A 24,329-nucleotide genomic window follows, 5' to 3' on the forward strand; every position below is an offset into this window, starting at 1 on the left:
CAACAAGATTCATCATTAATTGTAGTTCTTTACCTTTTAATAGTTTTTATGAATTATGATGTAAACTCTTAATCTTCGTTTAAAGAATTGACATTTTTTATGTAAAATAGAATGTTCTCGTCATGTGCATCTGCCAATGGGAGAAATCCACGTTTGAGTCATAATGGCATGTGCAAGGCCATATGCAAAGCATCTAATCCCGCAAATCGTCTTACAAATGTCTTCAACTTCAATAAAAGCTAATAATTAGACAGATAAATATAATATAATATAATTTATTTATAAATTATTATTTTATTCATCAAATAAAATCATATAAAGAGAATTATTTTTCATAATTTTTTTATTTTATATTATTCATAAAGTTTAAAATCCTCGTTAATGTATAATACGATAATTTTTAAATATAAATTAAAAAAAGAAACTCTACTATAAATAACCCTCAGCGCATCTAATTATAATTAAAAAACGTAATAGCACATCTCCTTTTTCGCAACTTAAATATCCACTTTTCCATTACATTAAAAACAGTATGATTAATTAATTATACTCTTTTCCCCTTTACTTTTGTCTTTGAGAGTAGTATAATACTTTTGTATAAAAAAAAACAATTTTTAGAAAATAAAAAATTTTTAATTAACTTTAATAAATGACACTAACTTATTTTGCTTATTTGAAATGAATCCTATTCAACCAAGCCGTGTCTACGAATAAAACATATAATCCAACAGTAATCATTGGACTTTACAAATTTAATCAAATATATTAATGTTTGAAAGTAAAATGCCACGTTGACATGAAATAATCATCTAGAACTACGCATCAAGAATTAATATATTCCTTTGACCTCTTTCATCTAATCGAGCTGTCCCCTGTCCTCAACCCTGACTGGGAACCCGCCTTTCATCTTAGAAGTCAGATAAACAAGAAACTCCGGCTGAAGCCCATCCTCCACCGCGGGCACCACCTTGAACCGCCTTAGAACACCAGCCACCACCCTTTTCATCTGCAAAAAAGCCATCTCCTTCCCCATGCAAATCCTTGGTCCTGCCTGGAACACTGGATAAGTATAAGGATCTCTCCCAACAAAGCTCCACTTCCCTGCCTCATCTCTCTCCAACCATCTCTCTGGCTTAAAGTCTTCCCAATCCGATCCCCATATTTTCTCCATCCTTCCCATCGCGTAAGGATGATACGTCATTAACGTTCCTTTCTTCACCACCGTCCCGTCCGGTAAAACGTCGTCGTCCATTGCCAGTTTGCTATCCGCAGGGACTGGAGGGTACAGTCTCATGCACTCACAAAGAGAAGCATGAGTGTAGACCATCTCTTTAACTTCCTCAAACACTGGCATGGCCGATTTGTCTTTGATTTCTTTGAGAATTTCTTTTTCAACTTCAGGGTGTTTATACACTAGCCAGAAAAACCATGTCAAAGCCGCGGATGTCGTGTCACGGCCAGCAAGTATGAAGCTGATTACTATATCCGTAACGAAATTCTCGTCTGAATGGCCTGATTGCAAGAACCTTGATAAGAGATCAACGGATTCCAAAGAGGACTTGTCAGCTAGTTCTTGTTTCTTTTCTCTTACAATCTTCTTTGCAAAGTCACGGACTTGAGAGACTGCAATTTTGAGTCTTTTCTCGGAACCAATATTGAAAAATCGCTTGATTTTCCAGGCTATATTATGAAAAGTACGGAACCTCTCGCTACTTAAGTTAGTAGCATCTTCAAAAGCCTCTGCAAACCGTGACTGTGGTAAAGAAGGCAACAAGCAGGCAGGGTCAAACCCGAAAGCTATCTTGCACACGTTATCAAAAGCGAACCTCTGAAGAATCTCTTGCAAGTCAAGCACGGTCTTATCGGAAGCAGCTTCAGAAAACATCGGAATCAAACGGTCATGAAGCTCGGTATCGACAACAGTTTGGACAAACTTACGAAGAGATTTGGTGTTGAACTCGTGGCTAGAAACTTGTCTCTGGAACTTCCAGGACTCCCCATCGACGTTGAAGATGCCGTTGCCAAGAAAATCGAAGAGAACACTTATGGAGAAAGGGCCTTTTTGGTAGTTGTTGAAGTGGGTCTTGAGCATGTGCTGGACGTTGGCAGGGTTTGCAGTCAGGATCTGGCGATGACCAAACAAGTGGTGGAGAGTGAAAGTTGCAGAGGGAGAGGTCTGGAGGATTTGAGTCATCCATTGCATGCGATTGCTTCGATTGGATTTGACGGCTAAATAGGAACCGATTATCGGATAAGACTTGGGAAAAATGGAGGGAGACGGGGGTGTCGATGGTTTCTTGGATTTGGAGATGATTAAGAAGAAAAACGGGAGAGTGAGGAGAAACAATGAGGTCAATAGCTGAATAAACATTGTAAAAATGTTTTTAACTTAACTTGGCAAAGGGCTAGGAGGGGTTGACAGTATTCTTAAAATCTTATCTGTTATATAAGGTTTCAGGCTTCTTTTTTGCTTTCATGTCTCAAAGGCACATGTGTGAACAATAGCCTTCATCTCCTTCTAGATGTGTTATTATTATAAAGGCCAGGAAAGGACATTTGGTGTTATAACGTAAGCAAAGTCGTCACCAAACTACCATTATCACCCCGCCCTGAGATTTTCAACTTTTCATAAAACAGGGGAATAGAGGGATTTATTAATTATCTTCTCTTAACTAATCTTTATCATGAAAAAAAAAAAAAAAAAAAAAACAAAGAAAAGGGTATGGCACCAAGTGACTGAAAAACAATAGTAAACTCCTCCAGCTACCTATATTGGGATCCTCTGAATTTACAATTGATGTAGATTGGCTACCGTGAAGCGTGAACAAAGCTTCAAAAAATTGTAAATAAGATTAAAAAAAAAAATTATCAACTTTACAACCTAGTCGCACAGTGCTCCAAAAATACCACAAATGTAACCCCTGCCAACCGATCAAAGAATGAAACCCACCAGGAGAGTAAAGGAACAGGGAAGTAATTGCTTTTACAGTTTTACTCCCATACCTGATCACATGAGGTGGTTCCTAGTTTGTAAAACCTGATCTTTGATAATTCACAATTTCGTGGTAAGCCAAGAGATACTAGTTTGACTCCTGCAATTCTTGTATCAAATTTCAAGCCGAAATACTTTACTTTTGCTTCCAGCTTGTTACCCTCAATCCGGGATGTATCTGGAAATATGTATATTTGTGAATGATAAGCTTTAGGATTTCACCAAAAGGAAAATTGATAAATGCCAAAGAATACAGGATATTACATAATCACTTGCAAGTCTCAGAACAGAGATGGCAAATGTTGTGAACATCTGAAGCACATTCAGACATGATACTACAAACCCTAATTTCTTACAGACGGTAAATAGATACAGATACCTACTTTCACTTCGAGTTATCTGTCAGGCACCTACTTTCACTGATTCCTATCGTCTATTCCTAGTCAAGCAAAAATCACATTCCACATATTTGGCATTTTTATTTGTTAACCTGATTATATATGCAGATATATTACCATACAACCCTGATTTTTACAGAAGCAAAATAAATGATCAGCTTGAGGTGGAGCATCTCACATGAAACTAAACATACATGCAGCATCATTAATAATCGAGAGACCTAATATCAATTTCCAGTGACAGTCAATCAAGACATGTAACAAGTTTATACTAGATGTGCAGAATCTCCACCAAGAAGAGACTACTTTTTGGAAGCGATATTTATACGTTAATAGTAAAAGAATTAATTTCAATTGCAACCATATCTTTAGAATGCTTACCTTGCAATGACACGCATAAAGCTCATGAAACAGACATGTTCCTACTCCTTATTCCAAGTTTCCTCAATTCTCGTAAGTGATGAAGTATCTCTTGAATAAAAAGCATCCCCTCATTTCCATTTTGAAGAGAATTTAGAGAATGCTCAAGAAAATTACAATCAGCCTCAAGTGCTTCCAACCTCTCATTAAGGTCTGAAATTTCATTTTCAAGAGCAGCCAAACCAGTTTCTCTACAATCCATAGAATCCTTTTGCCCATTGGAAACCATATGACTATTTCCCTTACTAACAACTTGATCTCTGCTTATTGAAGTATGCAACCTTTCCTGAGAAGGAGCGCTTCCATTAGACACTGATGAAGCTTTTTGCACTGACAAATCATTACCTTCCACCTGACAAGGTACTTGTTTATACTTTTCATCGAGGAACTCTTGTTGATGTTGGCCTCCATCTGCTGCTTCATCAAAGTATTCACCATCAGATATGCATGGCGAATTCCCATGATGAGCAAACCTTTTAAGTTTGCTCTCCAAATTGTGCAGACAATGAGAGATGTACAACTTCTCATCTTCAAATTCCGACCATGCAGCTATGACTGCAAGATTATTATTGACTTCAGAAGCCTCATGAAACATTGTTTTTGAGGGAAATTTTAAATCATCTTTTAGGAAGGACGTACTTGTATTCTCCACAGAAACATGCTGTTCCTTTAAGTTGATGCTTGCCTCAGGTACTGTCTCTACCAATGTTTCATCTGGGAAGTTTAATCTGTAATATTCAAGCTCTGCTTCCAGATCTTGTAATTCTTTCTCCTTCTCAGCCAGAAGATCATTAGCTTTCTCCAACGCATCTACATCGTATTCTGCTTGCTCTTCCATCATCCTTAGGTACTGCAAGGCCTCCATGTGGAGCGCTGCCTTCTCTTCTTGCAACCTTGTAATCATAGCCATTGCCTGGTTTGCAGCAATTGCAGAAGCACTTCTTTCTTCCTCTAATTCCCTATACAATGCATTCATGCACTTCCTATCATATGCAACTTGCCGCTTCAGCCTATCAACTAGATTTTCACCTTCAATTTCATTGACGCTGCTTCCGTCAAAAGATTCAAGGCCAGCAGATTCACTTCTTTCCATAAAGACTGGGTTCTGATGATTCTGAGCCTCGTCAGGGTTGGATTCATTAGTTCTTTGCAACTCAATACTATGACCTTGTAATCTTGGACTAAAATTGTTCAATGATAAATGAATCCCTTGTCCAGAGGAATTCTGCACAGGCAATGACTTAAGATCTTCATTAACTCCATTACTGCATGTCAGCATAGGTTCTTTCATGACAAACCGAGATGTGTCATTTTCTTCACCACATACAGGTGACTTATGCACAGCACTATCCCCATCAGTTGAATTTACCATGGCAATATCATCTACAACTTGATCAGTTCTCAAACCAGAACCAGTTGATGTGCTTATCAACTTCAAAATTTCATCATTCTTGTTGATAGAAATATTTTCACTATTACTTGCTTCAAAAACATTTGCCACTGCCAATGGTTTCAGATATTAAGTCATATAAGAATAAGACCAATACACACACACATACAAGAGAGAGAAAGAGAGAGAGAGCTTACATTTTTCTGACGATGCTTCAAGAGGAACTTCAGTAACATCAACTGATAGGGGAGAATCAACTAGAGAAATAAGATCAGACAGTAACGAAGCACTGAAGCTTGGAACTTCCACAACACAGGATGATGGAGAACTATCATCTAGAGAAATAAGCTCAGGCATTACAGGAGGATTGGCTTTCTGATCAGCCACCTGCTCTTTACGCTCACAGACATCATTCTCACCAGGGACATCTGAAGCCAGACATCTAACATCATGTGGTTCATTAGCATCAGGCTGTTTTATTGTAGCCAAAACATTGTATAGTCTTTTAGCTGGAGCTTCAGGAGCAGAAAGAACTACAGATTCATTCCTATTCTCATTTATATCACAAACTATAGTATTGCCATTCTCATCATCAGAAATAGGAACCTCAGACTCTGATCCAGAAGTGATTTCCAGCTCAGTGTATCCTACATGAGACAAGGGATCAAATCCAGTTTTTCCAAGAAGATGAGATGCTGCTGGTGAAGAAAACTTATCCCTTATCTTCTTCAAGCCATTTCGACGGCTTAAGCGACGTGGCAAAGGAATATTTGGCTTTGCAACCACAATACCTGGTGATTTTAGGGAGAGTAATCTTTGGGCATTTGCTCTTGGAATCAAAGGTTTATTACAACATAGACACAACCTTGTGCCTTTAGAAGCAGGAGTAAGATCCTGGTTGAAATATGAGCTCTGGGAACTACAATTTCCACAACCTGTAAGATCAAACCCCAATTTTCCTAGAAAGAGCCTCTGCCTATCTGAGTTGGATTTGTTTTCCTCAATGTGTGATGAGAGACAAATCTCGCACATACCTTGGCCATCAACAAGCTTGCCATGAATGTTGCAGGAAATCAACGATGATATCTCTGATCTATGATTGCCGCAGAGTAGATTCCGATAAGATCCAGGTTTTTCATTTCCGAAAATATGATCAAGCCGAGAGCACAAAATGCAAGGTATTTGCAATTCACAGTAATGTGCAAATCTTGTCAGCAGGTAAGATAACACAGCATCAATTAACAGCAAAAAGATCAGGAGCCATTCACAAGCAGCAGTCCTTAAAACTGTTGTAAACCCCTTCAAGTTCCTTTGTACTTTGGGAGGAGAGGTACCGTTTGTAGCCATTTCCACAACAACTGCTCTAGGATCCCATAAGTTTCAGAACTGGATGAATACCAAAAAGCCTTAATTGATGCATAAAGTAGTTCCTAACCTTGCAATACAAAGCTGATAATCCCATCCCCAATTCAATAAGGTAAGCTTCCATTACACGGTTAAATGAAACAATCAATCAAGTCAGCAATAGCCCACATGAAAAATAAATAAATGCAGAGCTAAGCGAACTTTTTAAGCTACCAAAAATGCATAAGGTATTAAAATTGACAGAAACGCGTGCCCAAACTCACACGCACAAAGACCATCACCAAGATGGTGTTCTTCTTTTTAACTCATTGGACACGAAGAAAGATAACAATAACAAACAGAAGCCATTTTTAAAATGTAAGAAATTGCAACCAGAGCAAACCCTCTTGCACGCTAGCAATCAAGTGAAATTCTTAAAATCCTTTGAATGGTTCAAAAAATAATCATACTCAAAGGAAGAAATAAAAATGGAGAATTTCTTAATAACAAATAATTAAAGAGGACCTGTCGACAGTTTAGAATTCAATCAGATAGGAAACTGTAACCAACCCAACTATGCAGTGCAATGATTGGGATCAACCAACAATGATAGGCTGACAGCTTTTCAATTAAATTGAAATTAAGGACCAAGGACCTAACCCATTCATGTAATAAAAAAAACCCACATGAAATGAAAGAGAATCCAATCATCAGATCCGTAGACACAGCCAAAACATGACCGTAAAAAGCCCTATAATCGATCACCAAATATTAAGAACAAATTCACAAATGCCATTCCAAATATTGGGTTCATGTTGAAAACTTGAATTCAATACAAAAACACATGCGCATTTGATTTAAACGAGACTAGAAGAAAAAGAATAACTTACGGTGAATTGAGATGAACGATGATTAAGAAGAAGAAGAAGAAAAAAAGGAAAATGGAAAGTACTTTGTCCGGGAAAAGGACTGACCGTTGAAACCAATTGTTGTGATTTGTTTGCTTCCCAAATAAAGGGTAGCTTTAACATTTTACGTTTTGGTTTCACTATAATAAGCTTTCGCACAAATCATACTCCTTTTCATTTTTTTGCCTTCTTTTACTCTATTGATTATACAGAGAGATGCTAAATATTTTTAACATCAAAGTGAAATTATCTTATTAAGATGAAGAGACCACAATAAGAAACTTCGGATTTCTAGATTCGACAGGGGGCGCGCGAACGAAGGCCCCCGCTGCCACAAATTGTGACGTACAATCTCCCACTTAGGGAGATGTTAAGCTGGCGAACCCACCAAGTGCAATGTGGGCCGCCAACCTAGGCCACGGGCCTTCTTCATCGCCTATACGCCCCGTCCTGGCAAGTGAGTTTAAACGCACACCCTGATTTATATTTTATAAGTCCTTCCTCCCACTCGCCACATTCTGCGCGGTGTGGATCAATAACCATACACAATAAACCTACATGTCTCGGTGATGATGGAATATTTGGTTTTCTATTCAAGTTTCTGACACCCAGTGAAGTGCTAGTTAAGACTTGTGGGTTGTTTCCTAATGAAAGGCTTCTGGCGACCCTTTGCTGTAAGATGAAGCCTTTTGTGCTCCATATGGCTTTTACTAGTTTCATTTAGAAATTCAGTGAGTGTTGTTTTGGGTTGATTCAAAAAATGGGTTGTTCATTTTGTTTTCCTTTCTCTTTTTGCAGAGGCTTGGCGTTAGGAGTTATTCGGTTTTAGGCTATGATCAGCTGAGAATTAATGGGGTTAAAGATGTTATTGCCGTTGCGTCTGGTAAAGGCGGTGTTGGCAAGTCTACCACTGCAGGTAATCTATTTTTTCAGATACACGAGCCTTGTCTTTAGGATATGCATTCATGTTAGTTGAATTTTCAATCCTTGCAGTTAATTTGGCGGTTGCACTAGCTAACAAGTGTCAATTGAAGGTGGGCTTGCTTGATGCTGATGTGTACGGACCATCAGTTCCAACCATGATGAAAATCAACCAAAAGCCAGAAGTTACTAGAGGTAATTTTCCATCTTCTAAGGACAAATTAGTATAGTGTACATCTTTAGTCAATCGTAGAAAATGTCCCTTTTGCTTTGTTGGATGACACGAAAATGTCTAGTTGTATATCAGTTGCTTATCCATTTAGTTACAAAATGTTTTAAGTAATATAAAGTGTTACCTGAGAGTGTTTTAAAAGTGTTTCATTGCAGATTTCATTTGTACAAATCTGATAAAATAAATCGGGTCTTCACTGATCAACTAACATATGGTTGAGGCTCATTTCCTTTATTTATTTATTTATTGTGATATAGGATGTTTGCATTCTTTAGTCATAAACTATGGAACTTCCTCCTCTTTATCTTCCACAGATTTGAAGATGATTCCTATTGAGAACTATGGAGTGAAGTGCATGTCAATGGGATTTCTGGTGGATAAGGATGCACCGATTGTGTGGAGAGGTCCCATGGTATGTTACATTATATTAGTTGTCTGTTCTTATTTTCTTTCATTCATGATGGTTTATGCTTCTCTTTCGCAATATCTTCTGCTTACAAAGTGGCTTGATTTTAGGATCCAGTCCTTCATCTATGTCATCATAAATTCAGCAGAGTAGAGAAAAAGGATTTTGTCGCCTCCTTCTTAGCTTCAAATTGAAGCTCAGCTGACTTTGACACTTCTGCATTTTATGAGTTCTTATGTTTCTTTCAGGTGATGAGTGCTCTTCAGAAAATGTCAAGGGAAGTCGATTGGGGAAGTCTTGATATTCTTGTGGTGGATATGCCACCTGGCACAGGTGATGCACAACTAACTATGTCCCAGAAGCTTCAGTTGTCAGGTAGATAATTAACTTTTAGTTTTTGTTATATTTTCCCTTTTGGGAAGAAAGGGGCATTTGGTGCTATGCTTGAAAATTGGCCTCATATCAAGATAAATGTGAACTTGGACTTGTCATAAAACATAAAGTACCCCAATGGCTTCATAGGTGTTCTGGTGTTTAGCAGTCTCACCTGTGCTCGTTCTCTCAGGCCTCATTTAGATGACTTAGAGCATTGTGCTTGTATTATGCTTTTTATTTGATTTCTTTGATAAGGTTGGAATTGTTTTGACATAACAGTAACTTGAATGAGAACAGTTACTATTGCTTTCAGACATCACGTTGTCTCAATTCTTTTTTCTGGAGATAAGAGTGGGATGAGGATAATGGAGGCTAAAATCATAATTACTTTTGTTTTTCAAGATCAAGTTTCAAAAGGAAAACTATATCATAATTTCTCTCATCCCCTGTGATAACCTAAAATTTATACAAGGTTTACCTCTTATAGATGAGCTGTTTACATTTTATAAGAAATAATCAGCTCAAATTTTTATAAGATATAAGCAGCTTAATCTATATATAAGGCGTAAACAACTTAATTTCTATAAGATGTAGACCTGGTGTAAATTTTAGGTTATCACATCTCGTCAACTCTCTTTCCTTCCCAACTAGCCAACCACCCAACACTCCAAAAGAGAGAAAAAGAAAGGAAAATAAAACATTTTGAGTTCCATTTTTTGTATATTGTTTTACTTCAAAAACTTCTTTTTGATGCTTTGTTATCATTGTTGGTTTTCTTTTAGGTGCTTTGATAGTTTCAACCCCGCAAGATGTTGCCTTGATTGATGCTCGTAGAGGAGTTAGAATGTTCTCTAAAGTTCAAGTTCCTGTAAGTCATTACTTTTGCATGTATTCTCTTATCATGCCTGCAAAGCTTGTTGAAAAATTTTGTATGGTGCCTAAATTTAGCATTGTTCTATATTCTTTGAAGGGCTAGATGATATGAAGGGTTTTTACTATGATTGCCCTAATACCTAGGACTGATGCCTCAACTGCATGTGATATAACGTATTAGATGTCAGTTAAACTTGCCTTCTTTATTGATGGGTTAATAGAATTTAATAATTATTACTTAGTAGTTTAAGTATAAATCAGCGTGTAGGTTAGAAATGTTGCTGCCTATGGTGACAGCTAGTGGTTTTGTGAAATTCTTTTTGGCAGGTGTACATCATAATGGAACTGCTGCATGAAAGGCCATGACTGCATTAAGCATAATTCCTAAGCTCGTTGGGCTTGTTAATACTGTTCTTGCATGTGTCCCTTTCAGTTCACACATCTTCCTCGTACTGCAGTATAGTTGTTTTGCTATTACTAGAAATTTATGGTGGTACCTCTGCCCTATCTACTTTTTCCAGAGTTCAACTCGTTTTCTCCTGATTGTTTTGAAATTCTGACTGCTTTTATAGATTTTGGGATTAGTAGAGAACATGAGCTGCTTCAAATGTCCACACTGTGGTGAACCTTCATTCATTTTTGGGATGGGTGGAGCTCGTAAAACAGCAGCTGAGATGGGTTTGCAACTTCTTGGTGAGGTAAGTTGTTGATTTGTGATTGTTCTGCTATAAAATTACTGATTGTCAATTTTTTAAAGCTGGTCCCTATGATGCTTCAAATCACCATACTTGTTAGGCTTGTTAGCACTAGAGAATCGTTTTAGATATGTTCTAAGGTCATGGTAGTTAAATGTTCCTAGCGATTTTTTTCCCTTTTCAGGATTACTAGAAGAGGCAGATAATGAATGATGATGTGGAACTTTATATGTGAATGGATGAAAGTCAGGCCACAACAGTTAGGGAGGGGCTTATTAACATTATTGCTTTCTTTACTGATTATTTGAGGGAAAGAAAAAGAATTTTGTGCTTTTTACTTGCTTGTAGTCAGTTGAGCACTTTCTTTGGCCTTCCTGATAGCTAATGTATAGTATAAAAGGTTGAAGTCTGAATTTGGTCCTCCTAACTCTCTCAAATTTGCGGATTTAGTCCCTTTGCCCTAATTTAAACGAATTTAATCTCCAGACTTTTATTAAATGTTGATTAAGGATAATTGTTAACACTGGTTTTGTTGATGACATGACATGTTAACCTAAACTTTTTTTAACATGTGGCAAACATTAGTACAGAAGATTTTAATTTTGATAAAAAAATATTATAATTTTGATAAAAAAATATTAGAATTTTTTTTGGAATTTTAAAAAATATTGTAAAAAACTTATTTTAAACAAAAATACTAAAACTTATTTGGTTTAAATTTTAAAAAATATAAAGGATTATTTAATTAAAATAAAATATGATTTTTTTTAGATTGATCTGTGTCTAGCCAAAAAAATTGATCCACTTCAACAATGCCAAGTCAGACCAAAATGCTACATCATCCAATTTAAAGGTAAATTTTAACATTGATATTATCATTTTTTCTTAAATGGACTTTCAAAAAAGGGCAGGGACTGAATTCATTAAAATTGGAATAGAAGGATTAAAACTGCTGAATTATAATTGTAGAAGGACCAAATTCAAACTTCAGGCTATTGTGAAATTTAGCTACTCCATAAATGTTTAATGCTGCAACTATATGTGATACTTTATTTTCTCAGATACCCATTGAAGTGGACATTAGGAAAGGTTGTGATGAAGGCATACCAATAGTGGTATCAGCACCTGGTTCTGTTATCTCCAAAGCTTACCATGATGTAGCTCAAAATGTTGTCGTGAGACTTGAGGATTTAGCAAAAAAATGAAAACTACCTCAAGGGACTGGACCAGTGGAGTTTATTCAGGTGGTTAGTTCACTTAGGTAAGGTAAACCACCTCCATTGTCATGGTTTGTTGGCCACATTTACTTGGTGGTGCTTTTGAGATTCTCCGGAGAACCATATTGTATATCAAGGATTTCAGTTTGAGGTTTTCTGATCGAATATCAAAAGCGTGGAAGCATACTGATTAAGAAACTAATTTGGATGTTACACACTCAAACCAGTTGAGTTTGTCATTAGATTGCTCTTTTGCGCGAGGGATGGAAATGTTAAGTCCTTCATCTGTCCCAAGTTTTCTAGTAATACCGGGCACATTTGTTCATTTTTTCTTGTAGTTGTTCCATGTGGAAATTAGCTGATGCTAAAATGACTTAAAGCTTTGAAATTAATCTAAGAATCTTACAATCAAAAACATGGAGATTGGCATTTGTAGAAATTCTTGTACATGAGCTTTGAATTGGACAAACATGCAAAGTTGTTGAGGTAGAAATTGATGATCCGTTGGATACGGTAGTCCACTCTTGTGTTGAATCTTCTTTCTCGCCTAATGTGAGCATATATTCTGTCATAATGGCCACTCTACCAATGAAAATCACTGCAAAGTTTGTTATTCTAAGGTTCCTAAGAGCACACTGGCCAAGAAAAAGAAACAAAAGATTAACTGAGTCTGAATCTTTTTTCAAAGGAGAAAAGAGAAGTATCGTTGAATTCACCCCTCTGCACCAACTTTCTATGCAAGCTTTTGTTTGTTTATTGGGAAGTAGAGTGATGGATAAAGAATTCCAGGAATCGCACACATTGATGAAACAAGTTGAAAGCTGAACCATAAGGTCACGTCGTCAACAAGGGGAAATAACATCGTTGGCCATCCATTCATTTCTTCCTTACTTTTCCTGAAACCAGCCTTCCCTCTTTAAGCATATTTTTCATTTTATATTTTTATTTTAAAATAACACTATACCATTATTCGTTCCTCTCTCAGCTCCCCCATTCATCATCATCATCATCTTCTTCTTCTTCTTCCTTCATCTTATTTTTACTACTCATCAGCTGAATGCATCACCAATCCATAGCCTTAAAATCCCCCCAATACCCTTTCCCGCCCCACCTCCATCCTCCCAACCCTATCCCTTCTCGCCTCGTTTTCGCCCCCATTTCCTTTCCCCTCCATCCCAACACCACCATCAACTCTCCTCGCTCTGTCTTCTGCTGTCGAAATTTCCATATCCCAGTTCCCAATCCCCCCCCTCGCTCTCTCCCCTCCTCAAACGCCACCAAACCCGCCGCCGTCAAAACTGTCGATGTCGCCACTCTCGGCAACCTCTGCGTCGATATTGTCCTCAATGTTCCTAAACTACCCCCGCCTTCCCCAGACGCTCGCAAAGCCTTCATGGAACAGTTATCCTCTTCTCCTCCTGATAAGGTAAAAAACGTTACTCTTTTTTAAAATGGGTTTTCTAATTTTTGGGGTTTTATGGTAAAAGCTCTAATTTTTATTTATGGGTTTTTGGGTTACAGCAATATTGGGAAGCTGGTGGGAACTGTAACATGGCTATAGCAGCTGCAAGGCTGGGACTTAACTGTATAACAATAGGTCATGTTGGTAATGAAATTTATGGGAATTTTCTTCTAGATGTGCTTCATGATGAAGGAATTGGTATGGTTGGAATGAGTGAAGAAACTGATCCTGTTAATAGTCCTATTGCTTCTTATGATACCCTCTTGTGCTGGGTGCTTGTTGACCCTTTACAAAAACATGGCTTTTGCAGGTAAAAAAATTGTCTTTTCTTTGTTTTTCAGTAAAGGCCATCAATTTTGGTTGAGAAAATGTTTGCTGAAATTTTATGTACTATTCTGTTTTCTTTTATTAGTCGGGCAGATTTTAGTAAGGAGCCTGCGTTTAGCTGGATGAGTACACTTTCTGAAGAAGTAAAGAGAGCAATTAAGCAATCGAGGATCCTGTTTTGTAATGGTTATGACTTTGATGAGTTTTCTCCTAGTATGATAATCTCAGCTGTGGACTATGCGGTTGAAGTTGGTACATCAGTGTTTTTTGATCCGGGGCCACGCGGGAAGAGTCTTTTACGTGGGACTGTGGATGAGCAAAAAGCACTCAGGCATTTCTTGAGGATGACTGATGTCCTTCTTCTAACATCTGATGAGGTTCGTTGCATTGCTTTTCAAAGAATGACTGGAATATTTTATTTTATTTTTCCTTTTTCTCTTATTTGTTCCTTGCTTCTATATCTATTCCTATGCTGTCATATATCATGTTGCAAGTGATATCGATGTAATCATTTCAACTTTCTGAAATTGCTTCACTAGATCTTTCTTAAAGTTTAGGCCATCTTTTCTCTTTCATTATGTCTTTTCTTGCTGCATTTCTTTTTTCTTGGTGACTCGGTTGTCTTTTTATTATCTGAGCGCCTTCAATTTGAACTTGCTAGTCTCCTTACCACACATATTTTGATTCACATGCCTGGATCATCTCAACTTTCTTGTAATCACTGGGAATGATTGTTCCTTTATTAGTTAGTTCTATAACTGAACCACAATTGTAGAATATTTGTCATCTTTTTAAGATGAAAAGTATTGAGTTCTACAGTTCATTCATTGATATATAGTGATATTGTCAATAGCTTTTTGCCTGGAAATGTGCAAGTTTTTTTAGATTCTTGGGCATCAGTGCTCCTCATCCTTAGACAAATGTTTAATATTCCTGCAACTATGGAGGTTTGGATCCCTGTTGAAAGTGTTTGGCCTTTTATTGTATTTGATGTGAATTATATCTTTCTATCTAGTAGCTTTATTGGCTGTTTACCTAAATAGTAATACTTGCGTTAATGAACTTCCAGGTCGAATCATTGACGGGCATAGCAAACCCAATACTAGCAGGGCAGGAGTTGCTGAGGCAAGGCGTCCACACTAAATGGGTGGTGATAAAGATGGGCCCTAAGGGTTCAATTCTGATAACCACGTCAAGTATTACTTGTGCACCTGCGTTTAAGGTAAATTATAGCCTTAACTTCATTTTATATCCAAAAACGTAAAAGGTTGCAGTTGTAAACTGAATGTTAATTTATGGCAATCCCTTGAATGTATTTTCAATTTGCTTTAAGCTAGGATGCTTCTTTCTATTTCTTGAATGTAATTTTTTAGCTCATGGATACTGTAAAATATAATTGACAAAAGTTTTAGGTATTGATGACGCATTTGCATGTTTCTCATTATTAATCTAGACCATGCACTTTTAACGTGTCTAGTTCTCAAAATATGAAACCTCTGCGAAAATTTTCTTGCTAGTCGTTACCTATAGAAGTTAAATCTGACCACTCTATTGAATTTGGTCGTTCTAACCTGTCTGGCTTCTTTCCAGTATTTATATCTTTGCTTATGCTAATTAATTTTGAAATGTGATTAGGTTGAAGTCATGGACACTGTCGGGTGTGGAGATAGTTTTGTTGCAGCTATTGCATTTGGTTTTATACATAAGACACCCTTGGTTACTACATTAGCGTTTGCAAACGCTGTGGGTGCTGCTACTGCCATGGGTTGTGGCGCTGGCAGGAATGTAGCAGCAGTGAAGCAAATAGTAGAACTCATGGAAGCACCTGACCTCAATGAGGATGATGAATTTTGGAATGAGCTACTTAGTGAACATTTGGACTCACAAGATGTTACTGTTCTCTCAAAAATGGTTTTAAATGGAAGCAATGGCAGGATGAACCAAGTTCCATTGCAAAGGGTGGTTTCTGAATTGCTGCCTAAGCTTAAATCTAGTCAATTAGAGGGAAAACTGTCATGTTGATGCATTGCAATAGAAAGTAGATTCTCAGCAATGGTACAAGTTACATAGCAATTCCTTGTATGGATTCTCTGCGGGTGGTTTGTCTGGCAGTACAGAACAAGTTTATGAGTTGACTCATCTCAATGGATTGAGATCAGGATGAAGTAGTTACTAGAAGATCCTCAAGTGAGAAATAATGCCATTGCATAATTTGCGGTTATGAGCATTTTTAGCGATACCTTGATAGATTTATTTGTGCAAAGCTGAGAGCAGCTTTCACATTCTTATGCAAAGATGTTCCCCCACCTTTTTTAAATATCTTTTGATGTTCGAAATGATTGCTTCTGAAACAGGTCCCAGTTGTCTCTTGTGTTTATGTTGTGATTGTAGTGCAATTTTTACCACATCTATGAAGAACAAACAAAAGGATTTTGCAGTATTAAATTTATAAAGTTGTGATTGTGGTAATAAGTCCGTTTGATACGATGGACCAAGGGATTGCTTTCCCTAACAAAAAATGCAAAAGAAGAATATAATCGAGATTTCCTTATAATCCTTTCCTGACCGAAGTTATGTTTTCTTCTTTCTTCCCATGTAAGAGGGGTGCTTAAGAAACTACGAAAGAAGTACATATACTCAAAGTCTTATTTTCATATTCTATAATCAAATTATAAATGTAAATGAGTATTTTGTGGTCGAATATTTTCGATTAATATCTTATAATCGAAATTGAACACTTCAAACTTTCAATAAAATAGAATAGAAAATTGAATACTTTGAACATCAAATATTTATTCGAATAAGATTCTGGGTTTTATAAGGCTATCAAGTCTTCAAAGTTTATACTACATTCCAATTTAAAAAAAAAAAATTAGAAATGTAGGAATTCCCTAAAATTAAAGTAACAGCAGCACAGAAACGAGATAAATAAACGTGATATATAAATAAATAAATAAATAATTTTTTCTTCAAAAAAAAAAAAGGAAAAGCCAAAAACAAGCAGGACGCACCAATTGCAAAGGCGGCGAGGCAATCGGGAGGCAGTGGGGGCAAAGAAAGGTATGAGGGGCCCGCAATAGAAAATTCTATAAAAGGGCGGGCGAGACGGGGGGCCAGGAGGATGACCTAAATACCCTCTAAAACTGGCTAACCCTACTTCAATTCTCTCTCAACATCCCAACCTAACGCGGCTGCCCTTTTACCCCTGCAATTACTCGCTCTTCCCCTCCTTTGCCCTTCCCTTTCTCAGTTTTCCCCTATAACCCAAACCCCGCCAACTCGTAAACCCTTCTCTGTCTTTCAAATTTCTCAATACCCTGCCCTGCCTTCTTCTCCAATTTTAATTCACATGTAATCACTAATCACCTTTTTGTTTTTTCCTTTTTATAACCGCATTGTTTTATTAGAACCTACTCTACCCTTTTCGGGGTTTTAACTTTTTTTGTGCAGGTTCTCTTGATGACTTATCTTCCGGTGAGTTTTTTTTTTTTTGGTTTTTCGTCTGTTTGGTTAGCTGAAAAAAAAAAAAAAGAGAAAGAGAGACTTTCTCGTTTTAAAACTGATGTTCCCATGTTGCTTTTGGGTACTTTGTCAGCGTTGGAAACTTGAACTACTTTCTTTTTTCTTTTTGAAAAAAAAAAAGAAAGAAAATAGAGAGTTGGGATTTGGTTGGGTGTAAATTTTATTGTTTATGAGTGCCCCACGTGTTGAGTTCTGTTGTGTTGGATATAAAGACCAAACTGAAAACAATTTGCACTTTTTTGTTTGGTTGCGCAGAAAAACTGCGGTTAAGTTTCTCTTATGTCGCTTTGTTTCTATTTTAAAAGTTTAGGCTGTATTGGGTTCTAGTTGCTATTGTTGAGTTCTTTTTTTTTTTGTAACTCGACAGATTATAAAAAAAAAAAATACCCCTGCTCAACTCTTTTGTTGCTATGATCATGGTTTTACTGGGGTGGATTGTCCCCCCCTCCTTTTGTGTTTAATCTTTGAAATCCATGAAACAGAGGAAAACGCGAGATTGGTTTTTGTTGTAATTGTACTAGAATCAGTTATTGATATCCCAAGGAAGTATCACTATTGAGCAACCTAAGTGTTTTGTAATGCTACTGCAACAAGCTTCCTATAAATATGACTTTATATCATGTTTAATTTTTAAGTTATGAAAAATAAATTGTTGATTTACCACTACTTTTTACATGGACAGGTCCTGTTTGAGACCAAAACACTGTCAGATTAGAGATTCCTTTGGGTGTTAGTTGAGATTTTACTTGGATTTGTGAAGGGTGTGTGGGCTATCAGTTGTTTTAAGTTATGGCGAAGCATGAGTTGGTGATTAGGCCAAATCAAGATTTCTCCGTGCGGCAGAATCAATGTGTGGGAATAGGGCATAATGCCAGCTTTGTTCTGGGTAGTAGTCATGACTTGCTACGTTCAGAACAGATCCATGATTATGATTTGCTTATCGGGCCTTCTCATGATCATGAGTTAGGTTCAGGACATCATATTCATGAATTGGCAACTTGTCAGATACAAGCAAATGATCTAGCTCTGCAACATGATAATCTTCATAAGTTTGAAGAGAATGGATTGAATATGGATCAAATAAACTACCCTGATGCTAAGGAAGACCATACCAATGTTGAGGAACATGATCATCAACTCCCTGTTGTTGCTCAGAATCATGAGTTTGGTTTGCGTGATAGTAATGAATTGACTCTTGTGGAGAACCAGGATCTTCAGGACAACTTAAGTTCAGATATGCAGCAAAATCAGGAGATGAGTGTTCTATCTGCATCAGACATGTTTTCTCAACAGCAACAGCTGGTAGTTGGGCCTCCTGTGCTTCAATCCCGTCCCTTGTTTCCAGTGCCTAACTATGAATTAACTGTTGGAAAAGAGTTTTCTAATGTCCAGAGCTGTAGGAGGGCTCTCAGAGATGCAGCCATTGCTCTTCGCTTTGAGATGCAAACAATAAAGTCTGACAAGACTCGTTTTACTGCCAAATGTGCAAGTGAGGGATGCCCTTGGAGAATTTATGCTGCAAAACTCCCTGGTGTTCCTACTTTTACCATTAGGACCATCCATGATGAACATACTTGTGGAGGGATTACCCATCTTGGTCATCAACAAGCCTCAGTTCAGTGGGTTGCAGATGCTGTAGCGGAACGCCTCAAGGAAAATCCTCATTATAAACCCAAGGAGATATTGGAAGAGATTCACCGTGTTCATGGGATCACTTTGTCATACAAGCAAGCGTGGAGGGGTAAGGAACGCATCATGGCTGCTGTACGTGGCTCTTTTGAGGAAGATTATCGCCTCCTTCCACAGTATTGTGATATGATCAGAGAAACAAATCCAGGAAGTATTGCCCTGGTATATGGGGATCCTACTGACAACTTTTTTCAACGCCTTTTCATTTCTTTTCAAGCATCCATCTATGGTTTTCTGAATGCATGCCGACCTCTTATTGGACTTGATAATACTAGATTGAAAAGCAAGTACTTGGGGACCTTGCTTTTTGCCTGTGGTTTTGATGGAGATGGTGCTGTGTTCCCTCTTGCATTTGGGGTGGTCGATGAGGAAAATGATGCCAACTGGATGTGGTTCCTCTCTGAGTTGCATTACCTGCTTGAGATTAATGCAGAGAACATGCCAAGACTTACCATCTTGTCAGATAGACAGAAGGGTATTGTAGATGCTGTAGAAGCAAACTTCCCAACAGCTTTTCATGGGTTCTGCATGCATCATCTCATTGACAGTTTCCAAAAGGAGTTCAACAGTTCCATTCTTATCAACCTTTTCTGGGAAGCTGCTTTGGCGCTCACCGGCCTTGATTTTGAAAAGAAAATCATTGAGATTCAAGAAATCTCACCTGAAGCTGCTACTTGGATTCGAAATATTCCTCCTCGCTTTTGGGCCACAGCACATTTTGAAGGGACAAGGCTGGGACACCTGACGGCTAACATAGTGGAATGTTTGAATTCTTGGATAGCAGAAGCCTCTGGCCTTCCAATAATTCAAATGATGGAGTGTATCCGACGGCAACTGATGACTTGTTTTAACGAGCGGCGTGAAACAAGCATGCAGTGGACAGGCATTCTTGTTCCTCCTGCGGAAAGGCTTGTATTGGAGGCTGTTGAGCGTGCACGTACTTACCAAGTGTTCAAAGCAAACGAAGCCCAATTTGAAGTTAAATCCCATAATGAAGGAGCATTTGGAGTAGATATTCGTTCCCGTAGCTGTTATTGTCGTGGATGGCAGCTGCGTGGGCTCCCCTGTGCTCATGCTGTGGCTGCTCTCCTCTCTTGTCGACAAAATGTGCGTAGGTTCACCGAAAGTTATTTCACAGTGGCAAGTTACCGTAAGGCATACTCGCAGACCATACACCCAGTCCCTGATAAAGCCCTCTGGAAAGAGATGTCTGAGCAATTTCTAAAGGAAGGGGAGAAAGACGTTGAGTTCATCTTAAAGCCACCCAAGTCGCTTCAGCCGCCAGGGAGACCTAGGAAGAGGCGAGCTCGTGCAGAGAATGCTGGTCGGGCAAAACGGGTGGTGCATTGCAGTCGCTGCAATCAAGCCGGGCATTTCAGAAGTACATGTACAGCACCAATATAGATTTTTCAGGTCTTTTTCACTGTGCAGACAGAGAAAATAGTTTTCTTCTTTCAAATTTTTTTTAGAGCTGCTATTGTTAGCGCTACCCTTTAGGAGGCACAGATAGAGTTTGTGTTCATAGGTTTTCCTTGGACAAGTGAATAGCTTAGTAAGTTTTGTATGGATAATTATAGGTTTAGCTCCTTGTTTCAGGTTTTCAATCCTTTTAGTTTTCAGCACGCTTTCAGCTCCAGATTGGCAAAACAAACAAACAATTTCAGCTCAAGTCCTTATATCTTATTTAATGATAAAAAACGTATCCAAGTATTAAATCAACAAATTAAATGTATAACTTACCTTTACCAACACGAATATGTGAACCTGCAGTATGTTATGCTTAAAATAATAATAATAATAATAATAATAATAAAGGTAAAGGATTCGAGAAATGTTGGGTCCCCCAGCACGACTCTTCATGACTAATAAACAGCCCTTTCATTTGCATCGTTTTCCCGCATTAGATTCTTTCTACATTGGACGTAGCAAGGGACTTTACACAAGTGTGACGAATGGGTGGATCCTCAAGCATTCACTCGACACTAGGTCGTGGTGCACTGCCAAACTTTTAACTAAAACGCAAAAACAATTTACATTCTGCAAGTACAAAACATATCATCTTTAGGAAAAGCCCCACCTGAAATTTACAATTTTATCCTAAACTTTAGAAAAGCAACAGAAACCAGGTTGGCATAGGAGATGAGAGCTCCCTGGACTGGCGAACAAATTGAGTCAAACCAAATTAAAAGCAGATTGGGACTGCAAAACTTCCACCCCCAAAGTCATACGTTATTATCCCAATTACTGTACTCAGTGCCATAGACTGAATCATAGTCTCTAGCTCGAGAATGGCTGACATGACCACTGGCGTCAGATCAGAGGATGCAGATGCATAAACAGGAGCATTTGGCAGGAAAGGATTACACTCCTCACTGATTGATGCACCTGGTGGGCACCGCATGGAGCTTGCAGCCTCAGCCATAATGTTCCGTATCATTCAACAAAAAAGAGATACATAAGATGAACGATAGAGCATTGGTGATCACAACTGATTGTCTGAAGGAGCTTAAAAGGGGCAAAAAAAAAAAAAGGGCAACAAACAATTTATTGTGTTTTAAATACTGATCAAAACTGATGATATGTTGTAGTCAAATAAAAGATTTGAAAGGTTTGTGGTTGAAATGCTAGCAAAAAGTTGTAGAGAGGGGAGCGTTGAAAGAGAAAGAGAGGGAGAAGGAATTCAACATAATAGTAGAGCTAGTAAGAATAGTAATATTCGATGCCACTGTTATACAAATCCCAACTCATCAACGCAAGGGTAACCGTATCAACTTCTGAGCTGCTTGTACTTCAAAAGCAGATCCAGTGATTTCAATAGTCATATACCCAGGCAAATCTTTTGTACCAGTAATGCTAAAGCAGCTCCACTGGCGCAGCCCATATAGCTTATACTTGCACCAGAGGTCCCATTTGCCGCATTGGCATCCGCCCTTCAATTTTTAATTTTTTTATTTTTACGTATATAAAATTGAAATGTATAATTTTATCATTTCTAATTAAATTAAATAAATTATTCTGGAATAGTGATAAGTCATTTAATTCAATTTTTTGAAATTTTTTTCTCATTTTTTCTTTTTTTTAACCCTTTTAGCCTTTGATTTTTTCTTTTTTAAACTTCGAAATCCCTAACATTTATTATTAATCCATCATAATTTATAGATAATGCTCTTCATTTTTTTTTCTGTTTTTACTTTATACATGGTTTTCACTCTTTCTCTTCTTTTTTTTTCATAAATCAATCAAATAATTGTTTTCTCTTCAAACCAAATAATTATACTAAACCCTTTAACTCACACAAATTTAAAATCCCTAACATTTATTATTAATTTATCATAATTCATAAGTAATCTTCTTTAATTCCCAAATCCCAATTCAGTTTTAACTTTTGCATTTGCTTTATATTAGTTATATGTGAAGTTATAAAAAATATTGTAATTTCAGTTATTGTTATGTATCGTTAATTTAATGGGTATACTTTTATTCTCTTAAAGGTGAATTTAAATGCATGTGATAGAGGAATTTGCATGTGTTGCGAAATCTATCCAAAATAAGCACAAGTCCATAATTAAATTCTAAAACTTCTATTGTTTGACTAGAAAAATTAGGAAATATATAACAACTGAAGTAAGGAGAAAAGCAACTATGTTCAAGAGTTAACATTTCAAAAACTTCAGTAAAACAACATTGAAAGCGAAAAGGTAACGGGTTAATGAGGAGAGCCTTGTATTATTAAGTTAATAAGTTAATAATTACCTTATTATTATAAAGCAATTCAACCAAAGTAGTGTAGCAACATTCCACAAGTTAATTAGCTTGTTGAAACTAATGCTTGCATGTACCAAGTGGACAAAAAGCCAAGTAGCAATCCATTTGGATATTGTGGATATCAGTACATGTCTTGCTCAATGTTGAAAACCACTACGTGGAATTATGCATGTTAGTAAGATAATCATGTTTTACACTTGTTTCTCATGTATTAACAAGTGTTATATTTGTTGATGATGTGTGCTAATGAAATTGCATATAATTTATTTGAATATGAAAGAAACTAAGTGTGGTAGTCGCAATAGCCACCATAAGTCTTTGTTGATTCCTGTTTTCCCTACTCAAAACAAAGGTTACTTTCAGTAGCTATATAACACCTTTTTCACCAAAAATACAACATGGTATCAGAGCTGTTTTGAGTTTTTAAAGGGACCAAAACTCTGAATATCATTACAAAACCCTTCAAACAACAATCCACCTTTTGAGCATGGCAACTAGCAGTGCCATCTCTCATCAAATACCAACATTACGGGAGTTTAAGGTCTTGAAGACGAATGATACAAAGCTAGAAAAGACTACAGAGATATGCTCATGCGTATAACAAATTAGGTGAGATTTTTAAGTGAGAATATAACAAAGAAAAGCGTTGTGGAGAAGGTACTAGTCAACGTGCTTGAAAGATTCAAGTCTAAAATCTCATCCTTGGAAGAATCCAAGGATTTCTCCAAACTTACACTTATTGAAGTTGTGAATGCCTTTCAAGCATCTAAGCATAGAACGACCATTCGAATGGATAGTGCCACTGAAACTGCTTTGTGTGCCAAGGTTAAAGGCAAAGCCAGCATTGACAGTACAACCTTAAGGAAAACTTCAAGTGAGTTTAAGGAGAGAGACAAAAAGCCTGATTATTCTACAAAGCTTTCTAAGAGAAAAGCTAAGTTTCTAACTTGCTTCTATTGCAAGAAAAAAAATCATGCAAAACCAAATTGTTGGTTCAATTCCAAGGCAAAATGCAAGACATGTAATCGACGCAAGCATATTGGTAATTTTTGTAAGAATACATCAAATTCTCAAAAAAAGAATGCTAAAGCTGCAAATCAGGTTGAAGTAGTAGAAGAACACCTCTCCGTGGCATCATGTTGTAGGGAAACAAAAACAAGCCAAAGATTGAGTTTCACAGAAACAAATTGAAAGTTCTCAATGCAAGCATTAAGGGGGAATGCTGAAGCTAATACTTGCATGTACCAAATGAATAGAAAGCCAAGTGGAAATTAACTTGGATATCATGCATATCAGTACATGTCTTGCTCAATGTTGAAGACCACTACATGGAACTATGCATGCTAAGATAATCATGTTTTACACTTGTTTCCCATGTATTAACAAGTGTTAT

The 24,329-nt window shown here is 37.2% G+C and overlaps 5 protein-coding genes across 9 annotated transcripts; 3 read left to right on the top strand and 2 right to left on the bottom strand.

Annotated features, from left to right (window-relative positions):
* LOC18613205 (cytochrome P450 94A1) lies at positions 702–2,527 on the bottom strand. The gene has a single exon (XM_007050319.2). The coding sequence runs from the start codon at positions 2,369–2,371 to the stop codon at positions 857–859; it is 1,515 nt and encodes a 504-aa protein (XP_007050381.1). The 5' UTR covers positions 2,372–2,527; the 3' UTR covers positions 702–856.
* Positions 2,738–7,888, bottom strand: LOC18613206 (probable myosin-binding protein 4). 2 transcript variants are annotated; one of them, XM_018124145.1, is made up of 4 exons: positions 7,435–7,888; positions 5,398–6,586; positions 3,772–5,310; positions 2,738–3,170 (listed from the first exon to the last, which is right to left on the bottom strand). In XM_018124145.1, the coding sequence occupies exons 2-3, from the start codon at positions 6,545–6,547 to the stop codon at positions 3,794–3,796; spliced, it is 2,667 nt and encodes an 888-aa protein (XP_017979634.1). In that variant the 5' UTR covers positions 6,548–6,586; positions 7,435–7,888; the 3' UTR covers positions 2,738–3,170; positions 3,772–3,793. The 2 variants fall into 2 exon arrangements, with proteins under 2 accessions (XP_017979634.1, XP_017979631.1); XM_018124142.1 differs by having other exon boundaries at positions 5,398–6,649.
* LOC18613207 (iron-sulfur protein NUBPL) lies at positions 7,912–12,642 on the top strand. 4 transcript variants are annotated; one of them, XR_001928645.1, is made up of 9 exons: positions 7,912–8,126; positions 8,251–8,368; positions 8,446–8,568; positions 8,920–9,017; positions 9,260–9,386; positions 10,169–10,254; positions 10,832–10,957; positions 11,139–11,213; positions 12,016–12,642. XR_001928645.1 is itself a non-coding variant. In XM_018124176.1 (8 exons), exons 1-8 carry the CDS (start codon positions 8,100–8,102, stop codon positions 11,145–11,147), a joined length of 714 nt encoding a protein of 237 aa, XP_017979665.1. In that variant the 5' UTR covers positions 7,912–8,099; the 3' UTR covers positions 11,148–11,289. The 4 variants fall into 4 exon arrangements, 3 of the variants coding, with proteins under 3 accessions (XP_017979665.1, XP_007050383.2, XP_017979658.1); XM_018124176.1 differs by lacking the exon at positions 12,016–12,642 and having other exon boundaries at positions 11,139–11,289; XM_007050321.2 differs by lacking the exon at positions 11,139–11,213 and having other exon boundaries at positions 7,915–8,126.
* On the top strand, positions 12,825–16,402 carry LOC18613208 (fructokinase-1). Its single transcript, XM_007050323.2, has 5 exons — positions 12,825–13,597; positions 13,693–13,943; positions 14,046–14,337; positions 15,030–15,182; positions 15,596–16,402. The coding sequence occupies exons 1-5, from the start codon at positions 13,229–13,231 to the stop codon at positions 15,980–15,982; spliced, it is 1,452 nt and encodes a 483-aa protein (XP_007050385.2). The 5' UTR covers positions 12,825–13,228; the 3' UTR covers positions 15,983–16,402.
* On the top strand, positions 16,970–20,790 carry LOC18613209. Its single transcript, XM_018115198.1, has 2 exons — positions 16,970–17,434; positions 18,165–20,790. Exon 2 carries the CDS (start codon positions 18,272–18,274, stop codon positions 20,573–20,575), a length of 2,304 nt encoding a protein of 767 aa, XP_017970687.1. The 5' UTR covers positions 16,970–17,434; positions 18,165–18,271; the 3' UTR covers positions 20,576–20,790.

This window comes from Theobroma cacao, chromosome 1 (genome assembly GCF_000208745.1).
Source record: "Theobroma cacao cultivar B97-61/B2 chromosome 1, Criollo_cocoa_genome_V2, whole genome shotgun sequence".
Taxonomy (NCBI): Eukaryota; Viridiplantae; Streptophyta; class Magnoliopsida; order Malvales; family Malvaceae; genus Theobroma; species Theobroma cacao.